Source organism: Lepus europaeus, chromosome 23 (genome assembly GCF_033115175.1).
Source record: "Lepus europaeus isolate LE1 chromosome 23, mLepTim1.pri, whole genome shotgun sequence".
Lineage (NCBI taxonomy): Eukaryota > Metazoa > Chordata > Mammalia > Lagomorpha > Leporidae > Lepus > Lepus europaeus.
Genome location: NC_084849.1, coordinates 5,082,287 through 5,100,991, shown reverse-complemented (window position 1 = coordinate 5,100,991; position 18,705 = coordinate 5,082,287). Strand labels below are relative to the sequence as shown.

The window sequence follows — 18,705 nt, the reverse complement described above, 5'->3', positions numbered from 1 at the left end:
TATAATTCGCTTTTTAATTAGAACCACGTGTGTAAATGACAGAATGTCACGGCCGCGCGCAGACGGCGGCCACGGAATACGCGTCGAATTCATTCTGCCCAAGGAAGGGAGGGAGGCCGCGGGGGCGGGGCAGCCCCGCGGACGATGGGGTCACCGCCTGTCGCCTGCACGCGCCCCCTGAGTGGGAAGCAGAGGTTGGAAGCAGCAGTAACACTGGGTGAGTCCTTCCTCGCGGGAAACATCTGAGTTAATTCATCGAAGGTATCAAAAATATACCCTGTAAACCAATACATCATGTACACCTGCTCCCTCCCACCCACCTGGCCTGACTTGGTTCCCAGCAGTCTCAGGGGCTGGAGCAGCCCGCGGCGGGGAGGGGGGCCTGCACGGCGCCTGTGTCCGTCTGTCCAGAGTGCTAAGCGGGACGGGAGGCGGAGGGAGGGGCGGGGCTGCCAGCCCGGTTTAGACTTTGGTTCCAGATGCGTTAAGGGGGGAGGCGCGGGCGTGGAGGTGCGTGGCCGTCCTGCTTTGGGTCCCTGGCCGCCCCGGCCGCGCGCGCGTGGCCCCTGCTCTCCCCTCCCCTCCCCTCCCGAGCACCAGGTAAGCATCCCCTGAGTAAGGTCACTGCACAGGGCCAGCCCGGGGCGGGGTCCCAGTTAAGGCTTCAGACAGGCAAGGATGCCAGCTCTGCGTGACGGATGGACGGATGCGCAGGCGCACTCGGGGGCTCCTTCCTCGGCGGGGGGCCGCCCCTGCTGCCCCCGCCCCGTGCGTGGGGAGGGGGTCACTCGCTGTCGGAGAGCGTCTCGTACTGCGAGCAGAGCAGCGGCTTGGGCTCCTCGTCCCAGGCAGGGTGGGGGCCCGCGGGGAGGCCAGGCGGGGGCGGGGAGGCCATGACGCCCGCCTGCAGCCGCATGATCAGGGGATTGTAGGGGAAGGGCGTGGAGCCTGCAGGGGGACAATCCCGTGAGCCGGGAGGCAGAGCAGGCCCCACCAGGCCTGTCCCCCGGGGCTGGGCAGCACCCCCCATCTTGGAGGCCCGCCCTGCCCCGCCCACCTCCATGCCACATCTTCCCCGACACTCAGGAGAGAAGGCCTGCGTGTGGCCACACCTGCCCCGCCCTGCCCCCCAGGGCTTCCCTGGACATCCCTGGTCACACCCCGTCCTCCCGAGTGGCTGGGAGCCAGGGTGTGCGTGGCCAGCCCCACACGCACGCACCTGCCGACGAGGGCCGGTCCTCCCACACGCGGTTGGTGAGTGGCGTCCGGCGGTTACAGTCTCCCTCCGAGTGCACCGAGGAGACGGAGGGTGGCCGGTCCCCGGACGCCAGGCCCGGGGCCGGGGACTTGGCTTTTCGGCTGCTGGGTCGGCCAGAGAGCTTCGTCTTCCCGCTGCCCCCTGCAGGGGCACAAGGGGGAAGGGGCCGCGTTGCACCCCGCACACGGCCCCCGCACGGACGGGAGGTGGGGGCATCCTACGGTGGGGGGGGAGCGGGGTGGCAAGGAGGCCGAGACCTGGCCGCGAGCCTGGGACCCGGAGGGGTGGGCCTGACTGTCAGCCACCCGCCCAGACCCGCGCTCAGCGTCCGGTTCGGACAACTGGGCCAAGACCGCTTTGCTCTGCTCCTGCTCCGGCAATGGAGGCCGTGGCTGGGCCCGGGCGGCGGGCTGCTCTGCTCCCTGGCCCTGGGCCGGCCCTGGCTGCCGCGCCCTCCTCCTCCAGGGGCCTCCCCTCCAGCCTGGTCTCCCCCCAGGGAGACCCCAGCGGGCCAGGACGCGGGGGCTCAGCGGGGGCGGAGCGGGCAGCGGAGGAAGCAGCAGCGTCTGGGGCCGCGTGGGCAGGGCCGGGACACTCGGGGGTGTCGGCCCGGAACGCAACGTCAAACAGGCACAAAAACAGTCACAGGCTCCACAGAGGGACGCAGAGGAGTGGGGTGAGTGACACCGGGGGCGGGGACAGACGGGGCGGGCGGGGCCTGCAGACCTGGCGAGCCGAGCGCGTGGTCGCTCCGTCCGTCAGCAGTGGTTATGGGCATAGCAGCGGGCAGGCTGGCACTGGCATTCAGAGGGTTAAAAGCATGGGCGCTGAGTGGCGGGGGGTCGGCCCCCTGGTCATATTTACCCATGAGGGCCTTTCTAATAATGGCCTCCAGCCCCATGTTGGCGCTGGCATGCTCCTGCAGCGCCTGGCTCCTGCAGGTCATAAGGCCTGGGAGAGAGACGGACACACAGACACACAGGGGCCGGGAGGGGAGCCAGAGAGAGTGGAGGGGGAGAGAGGGCGGAGGCGGGAGGGGAGAGGAGAGGAGAGAAATTCACATGAGCACATTTCGCAAAGCAACGTTTCCTCCCCTCCCCCACTGTCCTGCAGGTGGTGACCGGGGTGGGGTGGGGGCTTCTAACTGGGCTCCGAAGCTCCAGGGAGGGCCAGAGCCCGTGCCCCAGCCTCCTCCTGACTGCCCTCTGCATGGCCGTGGCCGTGGTCGCAGCCCCTGCATCGCCCAGCCGGGGCTGTTTGCATTTGCTAATCTTGGGTGGCCTCAGGGCTCCTGTTTGGGGAAGAGGCTGCTGGGAAACTGGGTCAGGCCAGAGCCCATGTCCAGCCTGTGTCCCTAGGGGCTGGCGGAGACTCACAGAGGCAGGGTGACCGGGGATGCACCCCCAGCTGCCCCTACACCGGACCTATCTCCTCTCTCCCGCCCCCCGCCCCGCCCCCCCAGGAGGCAGTGGAGAAAGGCGCAGAGAGGGGACGTGAGGTGAGGGTCACAGCCATGCAGTTACGTGCGTGCAGGGGACAGGGCAGAGCTAGAGACGCGTGCAGGCCGCCCCCGGCCCGGCCCTGGCTGATGGAATCCATAGATGGGCGGCCCCCGGCGCCGCCCCTCCCCACCAGGCTCGCTCTCGTCTGTCTCCTCACCGCCCACTCTGCGGGCTGCAGTGCAGGGGTCACACTGCACTGTGCTCCCGAAACGCCCCAGGGGCCCCGGGCTCCGGCTCAGAGCCAGGACCAGGAGTGCCAGTCCGCCTGCCTTCTGGGTTCCAAACCCATGGCAGCCAGACACGGAGCGAAGTCTTGGCCACCCGTCGGCAGCCCCCAAAAAAGCAGCCGGCTTCACCCGCGATGCCGCCCACTCAGGGAGCGGAAGCGAGGCCGCGGGCAGTCAGCTGTCGCGACGGCTGAGCCACCTCTCGGCCGGAGCTGGGCTTGGGGCCTGAGCTCTGCACACGTGGACACCTGGCTCTCGAGCGCCTACATCAAGGACTCGAACATTCCGGAAACGCTCATTTCTAACCACCTTGCTGTTTCGACCAAACTCGGTTCTTTCCGTAGCCTGAGGCTGTGTAGTTTCTGGGTGGACAGCTGCCCTGATGATCCCCCAACGAGGATCCTGGGTGAATGTTCCCAGGGTGCTCCAAATCCCACCCCAGCCCCTCCCACAGGGGCAGAACAGACGCACGGTGCGTCCGGCACCCAGGCCTGGAGTCCCGAGCACCGCAGAGGTCAAGTTTCAGCTTAAAACCGCATGGGGAATTTTGTACTTGACTTAGCAAAAACAGACCCGCCCCGCCCCAGCTCCTGGCGAGAATCTGCAAGTGGAATCGATGTTCTCGATACAGCAGGGCCCACTCCCTGCTGGGACGTGCCACTCTCCACCGAGGGCCCCAGTGAGCGTCCAGGCGGGCGCTGCCTGTGCGAGGGCGCTGTGGCATCTGCCTCCGAGGAGGGGCTCCCTGCACGGCCACCGCCGCCGCCTGCCTGCGGCGCAGCTCTGGACCCACGCACAGCCAGGTGAGACCCAGAGCAGGGCACCTATGGGTAGGAAGGGCCCTGGTCCCCACACAGAGGGCCGGGCAGCACGGTCACCTGCTCCGGTGATGGCGGGCATGTTGAAGATCTCTGTCCCAGGCTGGCCGACATCTGGGGGGGAGGAGAGGGAGTGAGGCCAAAGCCCAGGGTCTCCCATGCCCACCCAGCCCCCATGTGGCTCAGGCCAGGGGACCTGTTTTCCATAGACTCTGATGCAGGGGCGGGGCCTGAGACCCTGCACCTGCAACCAGCTTCCGGCACGGTGGCACTTAGCCAGCTCTGGAGTGTGTGCAAGGGTCTGCCTCTGGTCCCGGAGGGAAAGAAGCCCCTGGGACCTGCAGAATGGGGGTCCCGAGGTCAGGGCCCCGGCTGCTCCTACATCTGCTGGCCACTGTGCAGACAGGTGTGACACAGTACGTAAGGGGCACGAGCCCGAGTGTCGCTGGGTGCCCACCGCGGTGGGCGCTATTCTAGGCACGTTTGTGCCGGGGGCACCTACGGCAGGAGCAGCCAACAGAGACACCCCGCGGCCCACTCGGCCCGGGCTTCCCCTTACTGTATTCCGGCTCATTCCGGTTGTGGGTGTTTAGCTTCTTGTTGATCTCTTGCTTCTTGGACTTGACCATGGCGGAGTTGCTCTCAGTCAGCTTGCTGAAGAAGGCCGGCGGCTGGCTGGTGTTGCCGGGGGACTTGGAGCCCATCCTGCTGGGGGGTCACGCACCCCAGTCAGCTGGCCCGAGCTGCCTTAGCAACACACCCACACCTGCCCCAAACCTCTTCTGCAGCCCGCCAGTCCTGGGGCCCAGGTGGGACACCCCAACACCCGTAAAGAACTCCAGAAACCAATGCCAGGCTCCCATCACAGCTCCCTGGGGCTGCTGGGCATGGCTCCCCCCAAGCCCCGCCCGGTCCAGTCCACTCATCCCTCAGACCCCACCAGATGCCAGTGAGAGGGCTGAGCCTGAGGGAGGCTCCCAGCCCAGCGCCCACCCCCCAGGCAGTGGACTGACAGGTCTGTCATCACTGGGCAGGGCCTCGAGCCCTGGGCACCCCACACTGAGGCTGAGCCTGCCAGGCCGGCATGGGGGAGGCACCTGGGCTCCGCCTGCTCCCCGTCCCGGTACAGCAGTGGGTACACGGCGCTCCGCGGGCGGCCCGGCTCAGCCACGCCCTCCGGTGGGGACACGGGCTCCACGGCATCCTCACTGCTGCACAGGGCCGACGTCTTGTTTGGTTCTGGGGACCTGGGCAGAGAGGGGGCCCCGGCTGTAGTCAGTGCTCCCCCTCCCGAGGGGATGCCGCCGTGCGCTCAGCCAGGGCGGGGCAGGCTTTCCTGTGAGCGGCCAGACAGCTGATGCTCTGCACCGAAGACCACCCGAAGGCTTGCGCCCTGGGCGAGAGCAGGCTTTCCCGTGAGCGGCCAGACAGCCGATGCTCTGCACCGAAGACCACCCGAAGGCTTGCGCCCTGGGCGAGAGCAGGCTTTCCCGTGAGCGGCCAGACAGCCGATGCTCTGCACCGAAGACCACCCGAAGGCTTGCGCCCTGGGCAACAGCAGGTGCGGCTGGTCCAGGCCGAGGGCCAGCACGTTCTGCTGGGGGTTCTGATCGGCCCCCGCCCCTGAAGACTTCCTGCCGACTGCCTGTGCCTGAGCTGCTGTCACACAGCCCATGCAGGGCCCCGGGGCAGCCTGGGCTGGGAGCACACTCGGGCTGGGAAGTGGCTCTCTGGCCACACGGCTCTGCATCCCAGTGGGAAGGGAATTCGCTTCTTCAGGCTTTAGTCTCTGCAACTGTGCAATGGGCACACAGCCGCCCCCGCCTCCTGGGCCGTGGCCAGAGGTGGAGACGGTGCCCGCTGAGCCTGGCACCCTCCCAGACCTCCAGGGTCGGCCCTGCAGGGAGCCCCCAGCCCGCGCTCACCTCTTGCCCCCCTCGCTGTGCGGGGAGCCGCGGGCCGGTGGGCCGTGTTCTGGGGTTGGGAGGTAGAGGTCACTGGGCGTGCGGCGCAGGTCCAGGACGGGGCAGCTGGCCCCAGGGAAGGAGTAGAGGGGGGCGGGCAGGGGCGCGCTGAGCTGCTGCGGGTGGTGCCGTGTGTAGTCCTGCGTGATGACCTCCTGCAAGCCAGGGCGGGCGCAGGGTCAGGTGGCACCCTTCCAGAACCTTCCGTGGGGCCGGGGCTAGACTAAGCTTTGGGGCCGGAACCCTGGCTTGGTTCCTGCCTTCTTGGGCCACTTGGGACCAGCCCACAGCCTTCTGGGCCTCGAGGTCCCCATGTGCAACAGGGCTGGATCGTGCCAGCCAGCTCCAACCACAGAGCCATTCTCAAATCACCGGCGTCTCAGTGTTCTTGGGGCCGGGAGTGCCGGGCCACATCCCAGGGGAGGGGACAGTAGCTTGGACTTCCGGGCCAAGACTCAGGGGGTGCACCCTCCCTGCCCCCAAGTCCACAGGGCCCCGTGTGAGCCCCCCACCCCACCTCCCCTGGGTCCGGTCTCTGCCCTGGGTGCCAAGATCAGAGAGGTAGTTGTAGTTACACTGATGTGCTGGGCCAGGGTGACGACCCGCTGGTGACCCTTGACCCCGGGGGTGGGCTGCAGCAGGGAGCTGGAAGAGGGCTGGCTCTCGCGCAGCGGCCGCAGGTGCGGGAGGTGGGCGGCTTCCCCGCCGAGCTTCACGGGGCCTGTGGACAGGGCGGAGCTGGTCAGGGAAGCGCAGACAGCGGGCGGCACCCCAGCTCTGCCCTGCGAGCTGCGTGACCGCTGGGAGCCTCGGTCTTCCCATCTGCACAATGGGGCAGCGCCGGGGGGGCGGGTACCTGGCTGCTTGTGCCGCAGCTCCCCCTCTAGGTGGCTCTTGTCGAGCTCCTCCAGGTGCTTGGGGACCGCCTTGTCGTGGCTCAGGCTGGGCGAGCTCACGGGGCTCACGGGTTCCACCCCGTCAGGACTGTAGCTGCCGCCGTGGTAACCTGCAGCAGGCGGGGCCCGCGGTCAAGAGCCGGGCCCACGGGTCCGAGGGATCCAAGGGATCCAAGGGCCGGGGACGCCCCTCCCAGCCCCCCAAGGTGGGCTGGGAACCCGAGCTGGGGCTGGGATCTGGGACTCTGCAGGAAGTCAGAGACCCAGAGGGAGAGGCGGGGCAAGCGCAGAGGCAGGGGCACGGACGGACGGACGGAGACAGGCCTGGGGTGAGCAAGGATCGGATGCAGAGACACGGGAGGAGAGCTGGAGGGGGGACGGGGACGCAGGACAGGGCCGAGTGAGGGCGCTGGGGCGGGGCGGGTAGTGACACTCGGGCCCGGCCCCACCTGGGCCACAGCCTCAGGTCCTGTGTGCAGCAGGGACGCCGCCCCTCGTCCCAGGGCACGGGGCCTGGGCACGTCCAGTAGGCCCTCCACCAGAGCCAAGATGTGGGAGCGGGGTTCCCGTCCCCTCGCTGCCCACCCGCCCCACCTCCTCAAGTCAAACTCCAAGGGCAGGCAGCAGTGGCGGGCACGTGGCATCGCCCGAAGCCCTCGCGGCGCCACCCCCTGCTGCCGGAACCAAGGCTCGAGGGGCGGGGGAGGGGACTCAGAATCACAGATCCACTCAGTAAAGGGGAAAAAAAAAAAATAAGGAAAAATCCAAAAACCAAACGAAAACGAAAGAAAACCACAGAACTCATGATGGGGCGGTGTGCGCGATGAGGCGGCCGTGGCGGGGTCCCCGGCGCGTGCTCAGAACCACAAAGCGGGCGAGAACAAAACGGGGCGGTCTGGGAGGGCCTGGCGGGCGCAGGGCTGGGGGTCTTACCGTCGCGAGGGGACTCGGCGGCCAGCGAACCTCCTCCTCGCGGCCCGACATCGCGAGCAATTTGACGCATGATTACCGCGTCTATGAAGCTGGCCGCTGTCAGGGTGGTCTTACCCAGAGATCGGAGCTCCAGTTCCTGGATGGAAAAGGGTTTACTCTGAGTCTTTTCCCGGTGCAGGTCGGGGGCCGAGGCCGAGGCGGGCGCCGCCGCTGGGTCCGGGCTGGCGTGCTGGGGTGCGAGGCTCTTCGCCGGGGTGCGGGCGATGGCCGCGTGGCTGGAGCCGGGGGGCGCCAGGGGCCGGGGCTCGGAGCCCTTGCCGGGGGAGGAGGCAGGCTCGCGGGCTGGGGGCTTGGCGAGGAAGGTGTGGCCGGCGTCTGCGCGGGGCCGCTCGGGCCGGGCGCCCCGGGGGGCCTCCTTGGGCAGCAACACAGGCTCCACGAGGGTCGGGTAGACCCCGTCCAGGGTGCCACCCAGCGGGCAGTGCGTGGCGGGCGGGAATGTGGCAGCCGGGCGGACAGGCGAGGAGGTGGAGGTGGACCTGGCGGGGGGGAGGGGAGGGTCAGGCAGCTGTGCGAGCCCCTCCCTCACAGCAGCGCCCGCGGTCTGCCCCAAGCCCTGGACAAAGTCCACAGTTCCTTCTGCTCCCAGGGCCACACGAGGCCGGCTCTTGCCTCCCGGCCACCACTCATACGTTCATTCATGTGCCAGTCTCCCCCGCCCCACCCCACCCACTCATTCGTCACTCACTCACTCATTCATTCACACACCTGGCCTGCCCCACCCCATTCATTCATTCATTCTGCATCACCATCTTCCACTGCCACTCCTTCATTCATTCACACACCCCCGCTGCCCCACCCCATTCATCCGTTCCTGCATCAGTGTCCCTACCCCATTCACTGGCTACCCCATTCCATTCATGATTCATTCCCCCACCCCATTCATTCATTCACCTGTCTCCCCGCTCACTTCATTCACTGTATCCTCCCAAAGCTTTTCACCAGGCACCTACTGCTACATGGGGGCAGCGATCGGCCTGCTCCTCTACCCACCCAAGCGTCGTCCACCTGGCCACCCGGGTCTGCTGCCTCTGACCGCCGCCCAGCCCCCCCACCGCCGTGAGCCCCGCCTGCTCACTCGGTCCACTGGCCGCCAGCAACACCCGCGCTGCTCGCCCGGCCCCGCCCCCCGGGCCCCGCTGGTGCCAACCTGGCCCACCTCAGGACTGTGGGCGTGCTGGGCTCCCCGGAGGCGGTGGCGCCCTTCACGCCCGTGTTGTGCAGCACACTGGGCCTCTGCTGCAGGACGTCCTGGGTCCGGGGGGAGATGGGCGAGTGCTGGTGGGAGTGGGAGTGGGAGGCGGGGCGGCTGCTGCTGCCCCCACCCCCGCCGCCGCTGCCGCCGCTGCTCTGCTCCGTACCTGGCGACAGGCTGCGGTGTCAGGGTGGGGCAGGCCGCACGCGGCCCGCGGGGACCCCGGGGCTCGGGGCAGGGGTCCCTGATGCCTCACCCGGTCTCCAGATGGGCGCGTGCTCCACCGTCGTGGTGGACGCGAGGATGGACTTCTCCCGGTCCCGCTCCCGGTCTCGCTCCCGCTCCCGCTCCGACGAGGCGGCGCTGGTTGCTTTAGTCAAGTGGGTGGGACCTCCTGGGAAATCCATCGACTGGGGGCTCAGCCTGGGGGTCTGGGAGGGCTGCCCGGGTTCCCCCCACCCCCGACAGCGAGGCACCTGCTCGCTTGCTCCCAGCGCCCGCCTGCCCGCCCGCCCGGGCCGCAGCGCCACCTGGGGAGAGTGGGGAGCTGCTGTGCCGGCTGCTGAAGGGCTGGGGCGCGGCAGGGAGGTAAGCGAGGCGGTCCATGGCGGTGGCTGGCGTGCCCGGCGTCGGGGGCACCAGCACGGGCAGGTGTGGCACTTGGGACAGGTCGATGATACCTGTGGGGGGGTGGCGGTGTGCCCTCAGGAGGCCGGCTCAGCCGACGTGGGCCCCTCCCCCTTGGGTCCCCGGCCCTGGGAGGGGTTGATCCCTAGCAGGCTGCCCCTGCACACCCTGGCCAGCCGGCTCTGCTTTCTGATGCCAACTAGTACTAGTTCTGACGCTAATTAGTACTGGGCGTGCACCACCATGCCACCTCCCGTCGGGGAGCCCTGGACCCAGGCAGTTCCGACCGCACGCGCTGTGCCCCCGCCGCCACCCCGGGCTGGCACCACGCACGCCTGCCGGCACCTCGGCGTGCCCACCTCGCGGGCCGGCGGCGTAGCTGAGCGCCAGCGAGGGGTCGCGGGGAGTCAGGCCCCTCAGCATGTCGGCGCGCTGGGCCATGGCGGTGGCCGCGTTGTGGTGCATCTGCTGCGAGGTGATGTAGTCGTTGATGATGGTCTGGCGGTTCTCCAGCGCCGCCGTGTCGGGGTAGCCGCGGATGAGGTAGGGTGGGTACAGGTGCGGGTAGCTGGGGTTGGGGGCCAGGTGCCGGGGCAGGTAATACGCGGCAGCTGCAGTGGGGAGGTGGGAAAACAGGGTCAGGCCGGGTGACGTCGCCGGAGCTCTGCACCTGACAGCTCCCCAGGGCACACGGCACAGAGTGGGGCAGAGACCCCGAAACACACAGGGGTGCCTCCCGGGCATGGCGGTTTTGTCCCAAGTTAGCACCAGGACCCGGAGCACCGCCATCCCCAAGGGAGGCATCCTTCCGGGAAGGTCTGGACTCCCGCCCACCCCAGCTCTGCTATGTTCTGCAGGAAGCAGAGACCCCCAAGCAAATGATTCGACCCTCAGATTACAGAAAAACTGCTCAGCCCCCCTCCAGGTGCCCCCCGCGGGGGGCCCGGGCTGCCAATCACCTGCGTCCAGAGGGATCCCGCGGGGAATGGAGGTGGGGTCGAAGGCCAGCGGGATGTGGCCCCGGTACAGGTCCATGCCGCTCACTCCCCGGAGCAGGTGCTCATAGGGCGAGATGGGGTGGGCGTGGTGCTCGGGCACGGTGCTGTGCGGGGACTTGGCAAGCTCACGGGGCGTGGACGTCAGCTTCCGATCCTGGGACGCCTTGCTGGACGACAGGCTGCCTGTGGGCCGGGCCGAGGGGATACGTCGGACTCGGTGGCCCAGTCAGCCCTGCCCCCAACGCAGGGGCCTGGGGCAGCCGAGCTGGCGCCCACGGGAAGCCCCCTAAGGGTGCTTTGAGGGGAGGCCCCGGGGTCCCAAGAGCAGGCCTTTTCATTCCCTTCAGCTGCCTCTCTGCTCTCTCTCTAGAATGACCGGCTTGTTTTCACTTTCTAGTTCTTTCTTAAAAACCCGTGCATTCTGTTTATCCCCTCGCTTGATCACAAAACCTTCATGCAGCCCCCCTGCGCAGTGAGCAGAGTTCTGAGAGCCGGGGTCGCCCCCGCTAACGGCCCCCACGGCGCTGACATCAGCTGCGGGAGACGGGGCACAAAGCAGCCAGCAAGCGAGCAGGGAGTGGGCGGAGACCGGAGACGCCAGCCTTGGGCAGGAGGGTGTGGGGGTGAAGGCGACCAGTTAGCTGGTGGCAGGGGAGTGGGGGAGGGGGCCCGGGCCAAGGTCCCCGGGAAAGACCCAGCTGCCCGAGGCTGAGGAGCCGAGAGCCAGAAGGAGGAGGAGCCAACAGCCCGGGAAACAGGGGCCAACGGCACGGCCGAGAAAGGGCGGGTTTGTTTCTAACGCAGCGAGAAGGAATAATGAAAATGTTTAGAGTGAGAGTGCTGCAGCCATGCGGGAGCCGGGTCAGGACCCGGGGGTCCGGGAGGGGGCAGGGACTCAAGAACCCCCAGGTCAGGCAGGTGGGCAGCCTCTGGCTCCTAGCCAGCAAGGCACCTTCCTCAGGCGGGCGCCCGCACCCCCAGCCCCCCAGCCCGCTCACCCTCCTGCAGGCGCGGCGTGGGCTCCCGCGTGGTCACAGGGGAGCCCCGCGGCAGGTGGCTGGCGAAGGGCGCCCCGTGGTCCTCGTAGGTCAGGGGGCTCTGCCGCGGCTTGCCCAGCTCGGGCACGATGACCGGAGCCCCGCGGGTGATGGAGCCGCCTGCACCGCCGACAGCCGCGGGCCGGCTCTTGAGGCTGTCGTCGTAGCAGGCGCGCTCCAGGGCCCGCGCGTCGGCCATGGCGTCCAGTGGGTGCACGGCGGCGGGGAACGTCCGGCCGGGGCTGCCGATGATGGAGCGCACGTCGTGCTTCTTGGAGCCAGTGGAGGACGCGCCGGTGTCGTACTTGAGCGGGGTGCCCTGCGGGACGGGGCTGTGAGCTCGGAGCCCCGGTTTTCAGTTTTCAGGGAGCAGCCTCTTGGGCCACATGGGGCAGACAGGGAAGGTGCGCTTGTCCCTGGAGGCCCCCAGAGCTGCCTTGGGGGCTGCCGAGAGGGGCAGGAGGGTCAGCAGTCAGCTCTTCCCAGGGCAGGCAAAGCCCTCCCTCGGCTACTGTAGTGCCCTCTGCAGCCGGCCCTGCAGCAGCCATCCCAGGGCCACGGCTCGGGCTCGCTCGCTGGCCAAGGGGCAGCTGCAGAGATGAGGGTCACGGCAAAGGCTGGGAACTAGTGGCTACAGCCCCCGGCCCCGTCCCAGCCGCCAGGGAGACCCTGGGCACAGTGCCTGCAGCTCGGCCTGGGCTGTTTGGAAGCATCGGAGTTGCAAAGGAGGGAAGCTGCCCTGATGCTTTGCAAAGAATGTTCTAGCCACCCCACCGATCCCATCCTGGACACACAGTGGACACATGGTGGAGCTCGCTCCCCGATGGCCGTGCTACTTGGACTTCCTGCTGCCTCCATCTCCCTTGCTGTAGGCCCCGCCCCTCATGGCCACACCCTGCTGGGGAGGGCTCCAGCCTCCATCCTGCCCACTCCAGGCCCCCGTGGCCCCTGGGCAGCTCCTTGGCCGTCAGAGCAATCCTCCACCGCTGGGCCAGGCCTCTAGAGGGCTGCAGCCCCGGGTTTAACCTGAGCCCCTAAGACGCTGCAGATTTTAGGGACTGACGGCTGCCACCGGCCGGCTCGCTGAGCCTGTCTGCTCGCCCGTGAGATGGGAATGGAACAAGAAGCAGAGGCTGAGGCAGGCAGCACCTGACCCACCTGCCTCCCCGAGCCTGGACACTTGGCTGCTGGGGACAACCCTCATGGGGCCTCATGAGATCTCGGGCTGGAGCGCCTGGCCTCGGGCCTCGTCTCCCTGCAGCCGCCTTGCCCGCACGGGGTATGCACCTGCGTGATGGAGCCCTCCTTGAGCGGCCGCGGGGCCAGGGGCAGCTCAGGCGTGCGCCGCAGCTCCTCGCGCGGGATCTCGTGGATGGAGCGGCCGGCCTCCTTGACGGTGGCCACCAGGCCCTCGGCGGCCGGCTTCAGCTTCAAGGGGCCCAGCGCCTCCAGGGGCCGGGGCTTGTAGGCCTCGGCCAGGTCCCGTGGCGGCGGTGGTGGCGGGGGCGTGCCCTCGCGCTTCAGGAGCTTGGCCTCACGCCGCAGGTAGTCCTCCTGGGCCTCCACGTAGGAGCGCGGGATCCCTGCCGGGCACACGGGGAATACAGGGCCCAGCCGTCAGCTCCCCCGCTGCCCCGCCCACCCCAAGGCCAGGGATTCGGGGCTGGAGCCCCGCGTGCAGACCCTCGCCCGCCCTCTCTGCACCTGCAGCGTTTAACATTGCCCAAAAGGAGACCATTTGTTAGCGACAAGCGCCTGGCCTAGCGGTCAGCAGCCAGTGAGCCAGGCAGGCAGGCAACAAGGGCGAGGAGCCGAGGGTGACCTGGCCTCCATGAGCCTCCTGCCAACCGCACCTGCCTTGGGCAGACAGCTCCCTAACAGGAGACAGAGGCCCTGGCTGAGCTCAGGTGCAGAGCAGGGCCGGTGGAGGGGCTCTCACGCCTGCCGCTCCGTGCCCGCACCACACCCGTCCCCAGGACATCCTGGGCGTCTCCCCGCCTCCGCCCACGGGCTCCCGGCACAGGGTGGGGGTACCTTGCGTGATGGAGCCACGGATGTGGTGCTGCTCTTTCAGGTGGTGGGGGCTGTGGCGCTCAGGTGGGATGGCGCGGCCCATGAGACCTGGCGGGGAAGCCCAGGGCGTCACCCCCTGGGCCCCCATCCCACCTCCCGACCCCAGGCTGCCTATTATGCCGAGCCTCAGCAAACCCAGCCTCAGCCAGGTCCCCAGCCGGGCCACCCGCTCCACCTAGGGGAACTTTCCTCTCCACCACGGTGACCGGGTGAGCAGGGGGCCGGGGACACGTACCCTCGATGCTGGCCGAGGAGATGGCTCTGGCGACCCGGCCCTCCATCATGTCGTAGGTGCGCTTGGGGGCGGCCGGCTCGTGGGGAGGGCCCGAGCTGCTCCTGCCATCCTCTCTGGAGACCTGGGATGCAGGCATGCCACCTGGAAAGCAAGCGGAGCACAAGGTGACCACGCACAGGGGCCTGGGACCGCAGGAGCCACGGGCAGGTGGCCTGGTCACAAGGGCCCACAGGCCAGGCAGCTGAGGCCCCCTGATTCCTACCCCTGGGGGGCCCCAAGGGCTGTGACCCAGCAGGAGGGAGCGACCAGCTCTGAGGAGAGCCCAGCAGCTGCAGATGTGTGCCTGTGAGCACCTGTAGTGCCCACCTGGGATGTGACCAGGCGCAGGTGCAGCAGTGAGGCATGTGGGTGCGTGTGCGTGCCTACCCAGAGGACAAAGCCGGCTCCACACACATGTGTCTCTGAGTACCCAGTGGCCTACAGCTCTGCCTGGCCACGCATTGGTATGCCAAAGCTGCCCGTGGACATGCACTTGTGTGGGGGAAGGCGAAGGCACACCCTGCAGGCGGCAGGCAGGGAGGGTGTGCCCTGGGGGAGGGGCCCGGCTCACTGCCCCCTGCCAAAAGGCAGCCCCGAGAAGGCATAGGCTGGGTATCCCCTGTCGGGCTGGGAGATCCTCCAGGGGAGTGTCCCTGCTCCTGCCCCTGCCCTAACTTGGAAGGGCGACCAGGTTAACAGGGCCCTGGGTTCCCACACCAGCGACCATGGAGGCTGTGGGCCGTATGCTGCGGCCCTAAGCCATCTCCCAATCAACTGCAGACGCTGAAGCACCAGGAGGTCTCAGGTCTCAGAAGTCTGGGCAGCAACCACACCGGGAGCGCCAAACGGCAGGTGCAGCGGCCTGGGTGCCCCCCGCTCCTGCTGCCCACGGAGGCCACGTGGCCCCAGCAAGCACACGGGCACTTAAAAGCCCCCAGATAAACCCACTTCTCAGATGATCAACTTCAGGCCTGCAGCAGGGTCCCGAGTTGTGACTGCACCCAGTGCTCTGGACACAAGTCCCCGCCCAGCACAGGGCTCCCTGCCAGCCCTGAAGGCGCGCGGCCCCTGTGAGGAGACAGCTGCCGGGCTCCTGGACCTGAGCCGTAGGACGGGGAGGGCACTGTCCGGGCCCCAGCACAGCCTTGACCTCCACACCCAGGTCCACTCTTCCCCAGCACTCAACTCCCGCAACGCGGGCCTCACAGGGTTCCCTGGCTCCAGAGCCCAGTGAGGAAGGGGCAGGGTGGGGCCCCAGACGCTGGGTGCAGAGGCGGCGGGGTCACTCTGACCAGTGCCCTCTCTCCAGTGGTGAGCCTTGGCTTCGGCCCTGGCCCTCAGCCACCCACCACGCTCGCAGTGGGGCCGGCACAAGTCTTTCCTGCACCGCCAAGAGCTGGGTGGGGGTGGGAGGCCGCTGCCTCTCTGACCGGACTTCCCGCTGTCCTCGGTCCCGCCCCGCCGTGCGCCAAGCACCCTCCACCCTGACCTTCGGCTCCCTCTGATGACCGCGTGGAACCACGGCATGTGGCTGCCCCTCGGCCTGCTCATCTGTGAAAGCAGTGAAAACCGCCGTCCTAGCTCCCGACCACGACGGCAGAGGCGCCGACTCCCCCAGGCTCACCTGCCGCTCGCTGCCAGTTTCTGGGGCTCTGTCGACTGGCCCCAGAGCCACCAGCGCCCATGGCTCCCAGGACAAGCCTGGCGGGAGGCGGCAGGGGTCCAGGACTCAGAATTAGCAAGGGGACTTCCGGTCTGCTTCTCGCGGGAGCGTTATCTCAGTCCCTGCCGTGGCCCCAGCCGCTGGCATCGGCCAAACAACCGGCTTCCCCCCGAGGCGCCACTCACCCTCGTAGGACAGCACGTGGCCCTTCTTGCCCTCGTAGATGACGTGGGCCTTGGGCGGGCCGTCCTCCCGGGCGCGCTCCAGCCGGCTGGGGCTGTCTTCCCCGATGATCCTGGTGATGGTGCCCTTGTACAGGACGTCGGCCGGCGTGCCCTGCGGGGACGTGGGGTGAGCTGTAGGCCCTGAGACCCCCCACCCCTGCCTGGGGCCGGGCTCTCCTGAGGCCTAGGCCAATGGGGAAACTGAGGTAAGAGCAGTCAGGGACCCCGCCCAGGGCCCCTGTGAAAGACAGGGCAGAGCCTGGGAGCGTGGACCCTCGGGTGCACAGAACGGCACGGGGTCGGGGGAGAGGCACGGGGCCCAGCTCCTGCACCCAGGCTGTGTCACCCGTCACAACTTTGGTTTCCAGGAAAAGGAGGGACGCCCCACCTTGGGGCAGCTGGTCTCACACGCTGACATCCAGAGCCACCAGAGGCGGGCTCAGTCCATGCCTCCCACCCCCACCCCACCGCAAGGGTGACAGCCGTGTGTCCCCTGGGGGCAAAACCACCCCAATGGGGAACCACTGCTTGGAAGAGCCCCCCGCTGGGGGCAGTCACATGAGCTTCACTGTGCGTCGCCGCCGCCGCCGCCCCCACCCCGCACCCAAGTCCGCACGGCAGCAAGTGCAGTGGCCAAGTGGGCAGCTCAGGGGCACCTGGCACAGACCAGATGGCCGCAGGTGCTGGCGTCCACTTCTCCAGAGTCCAGGAGCAGACCGGCAACACAAGCTCTACAGCGTGCCAGACCCTGGCAGGAGACCCGAGTCTCCCGCCAGACTGGCTGGTCGCTGTGGGGGTGGGGCAGCCCCAGCCGGCCCTGGCGCCCATCACAGACCCTGCTCTGCCGGGAGGGCAGGAGCCAGGCGCCCTCAGCTCAGGCGGCGTTGCCAGTCTCCGCGTCTCCCCGTCCCTCAAGGCGGTGGGGGGTGGGGGTGCCAGCCCCAGGGCAGCCGTGCAGGCCCCTGCCCGGGAGACAACCACTGCAGGTCCACGGCAGGTCTGCATGGGTATGGGGACATGAGAGGCTGACAGGCTGGCTCTGCGCGTGGAGGACGGGGGCTCCCGGCTGTGAAACCGAAGGCGTGCGCTCTGAGCTGTGCCCTATTAGAGGAGCTGCTCTCCCCGGCCCACAGGCCGGCGGCGCCCAAGGGAGCCCCAGGGACAGGGAGCGGGGACTCGGTGTGGCCCTGCGGGAGGCGTCCACTCTGTCTGTGTGTGTGATGCAGGCTCTGGTCCCATCACGACCCAGCAGTGCAGCTTCAGGACGTGGGACCCCAGAAACCTGGAATCTGGCAATTCCGGAACATTCTCCCGGGAACACGCCTGCCAAAGGGGACAGGGCCGCCCCTCCCTCACCGACGCCTGCAGCGGGGCTCCTGCCCCCAGCACCTGCTCCCAGCGTGCAGCCAGGCTGCCTCCTGGACCTCCCGATCTCAGAGCGCTAAGGGCCGCCTCTGTGGCCGGAGCTGAGGCTTCCTGGGTCCCAAATAGCTCAGCATGCACATCCTGTTGCCTGAACCCCACACTCACCACACGTGTGTGCCTGTGCACACATGTCAGCGCGTACTCACCACACGTGCATGCGTGTCTGAGAGGGTACACTCACCACACGTGCATGTGTGGTGCCCGTGTACACGTGTCTGAGCGTGTACAGGCTCCCATCCTCTGTACACTCGTGCTGGGGGCAGACACAGCTGGCACCAGGCCCTGGGCCTCCGCTGGTCAGCCTGCGCCCCTGCTGTGCCCAGAGGCCTCCTGGCCATTTGTTCCCTCTCTTTCTGCTGGCCACAGCCACATCCGCTCCTGGAGATCTGCCCTGGAGGCCCAGGCACTGAGTCCCGGGGTTACACTCACATGGAGGCCACCCTGCTCCACTGTCACCTGTCACCTACCCACCAGCTCCCTGTGGGCAGAGTCCAAGTGCTGGGCTCCGTGCCAACCACACGGTCACAGTGGAGCGATGTCAACCCTGGGGCTGGGCCATGCAGTGGCCTTGAAGGCAAGGAAGCTGGCCTGGCCTGGTGCTGGCCCCCTGCCCCCATGCCGCCCTCACCGGCCACCTACGTGGGTGATGGAGCCGCGGTAGCTGATGGTGCTCTCAGGGGGCACACGGGGGCCAGGGATGCCCTTGGTGATGCTTCCACCCGGAACGGAGCCCAGAGCTGTGCCTGGAAGACACGAGACGCACGCCTGAGGCCGCCTATGCTCCCTCCCCGAGCCCAAGTCTCAACGCGGAGGGTCCGCTGCCCCTGCTGCTCAGCAGGTTCTGGGGAGGGACCCACTCCCACCCCGACTGTGCCGGCAGCAGAGGAGCAGATGCTCACCTCTCAGCACAGACGTCTCCTGTGCCGTGGGCGCCCCCAGGCTCTCGGGCGGCCCAGCCTGGCCCCGTGGGGACAGCTGCTCCTGCTTCACGGCACTGAAGGGCGCTGAGGACCAGCGAGAGGTGAGCCCTGACCGAGCCCTGGGGCAGGCACGCGCGGGGGCGGAGTGTCCCCACCCAATGCCAGGGGCTGCAGCCCCCCCCGCCCCAACCAGGCCAGGGTCCCTCCCCCAGCCCCAATGCCAACAGCCAGCACTGAGCCAGGGCCTCCAGGTGGGCAGGGCCCACATCCTTACCCAGCTTCTTGGGGTCCATGGCGAGTGGCAGCCCCATGGTGATGGGGCCGACGGGGGCCTTGGCGTGCTCAGAGTAGGGGACGTGCAGCTGCACCGACATTCCCTGCAGGGCGGGGGCTGGGTCACAGGGGCCTGGCCGGAGCAGCAGGATGCCCAACTCACCAAGGCCCCCGAGGACGCGTGGGCCTCAGCCCTACGGCCCGGCTCTGTGACCGTGGGGATCCAAGCCCGTGCTGGGCCAAGGGCCCCTCCCATGCCAAGGGGCGGTCGTGGCCTACATGGCTGAGGGACATGGGGCACAGAGGGAGCTGGGGATCCAGCGCCCACCACCTGCCGG

General features: G+C 68.3%; 1 protein-coding gene across 18 annotated transcripts in view; it reads right to left on the bottom strand.

Annotated features, from left to right (window-relative positions):
• The window catches only part of NCOR2 (nuclear receptor corepressor 2), a 163,425-nt gene continuing 144,720 nt past the window's right edge, over positions 1-18,705 (bottom strand). For 7 of the 18 annotated variants that reach the window (XM_062182215.1, XM_062182214.1, XM_062182218.1 and 4 more), the window contains exons 26-48: positions 18,369-18,471; positions 18,074-18,178; positions 17,814-17,917; positions 15,711-15,861; positions 13,824-13,964; positions 13,550-13,636; positions 12,803-13,098; positions 11,477-11,834; positions 10,440-10,661; positions 9,840-10,091; positions 9,384-9,533; positions 9,110-9,247; positions 8,809-9,019; positions 7,713-8,137; positions 6,626-6,775; positions 6,345-6,490; positions 5,731-5,924; positions 4,903-5,052; positions 4,365-4,513; positions 3,866-3,919; positions 1,985-2,209; positions 1,220-1,399; positions 1-948 (exon numbers count right to left, since the gene is read on the bottom strand). In XM_062182215.1, the coding sequence (XP_062038199.1) occupies positions 785-948; positions 1,220-1,399; positions 1,985-2,209; positions 3,866-3,919; positions 4,365-4,513; positions 4,903-5,052; positions 5,731-5,924; positions 6,345-6,490; positions 6,626-6,775; positions 7,713-8,137; positions 8,809-9,019; positions 9,110-9,247; positions 9,384-9,533; positions 9,840-10,091; positions 10,440-10,661; positions 11,477-11,834; positions 12,803-13,098; positions 13,550-13,636; positions 13,824-13,964; positions 15,711-15,861; positions 17,814-17,917; positions 18,074-18,178; positions 18,369-18,471 (4,155 nt within the window). In that variant the 3' untranslated portion in view covers positions 1-784. The remainder of the gene's footprint in view (positions 949-1,219; positions 1,400-1,984; positions 2,210-3,865; positions 3,920-4,364; positions 4,514-4,902; positions 5,053-5,730; positions 5,925-6,344; positions 6,491-6,625; positions 6,776-7,712; positions 8,138-8,808; positions 9,020-9,109; positions 9,248-9,383; positions 9,534-9,839; positions 10,092-10,439; positions 10,662-11,476; positions 11,835-12,802; positions 13,099-13,549; positions 13,637-13,823; positions 13,965-15,710; positions 15,862-17,813; positions 17,918-18,073; positions 18,179-18,368; positions 18,472-18,705) is intronic. The other 11 variants (XM_062182221.1, XM_062182231.1, XM_062182228.1 and 8 more) reach the window with 9 other exon arrangements.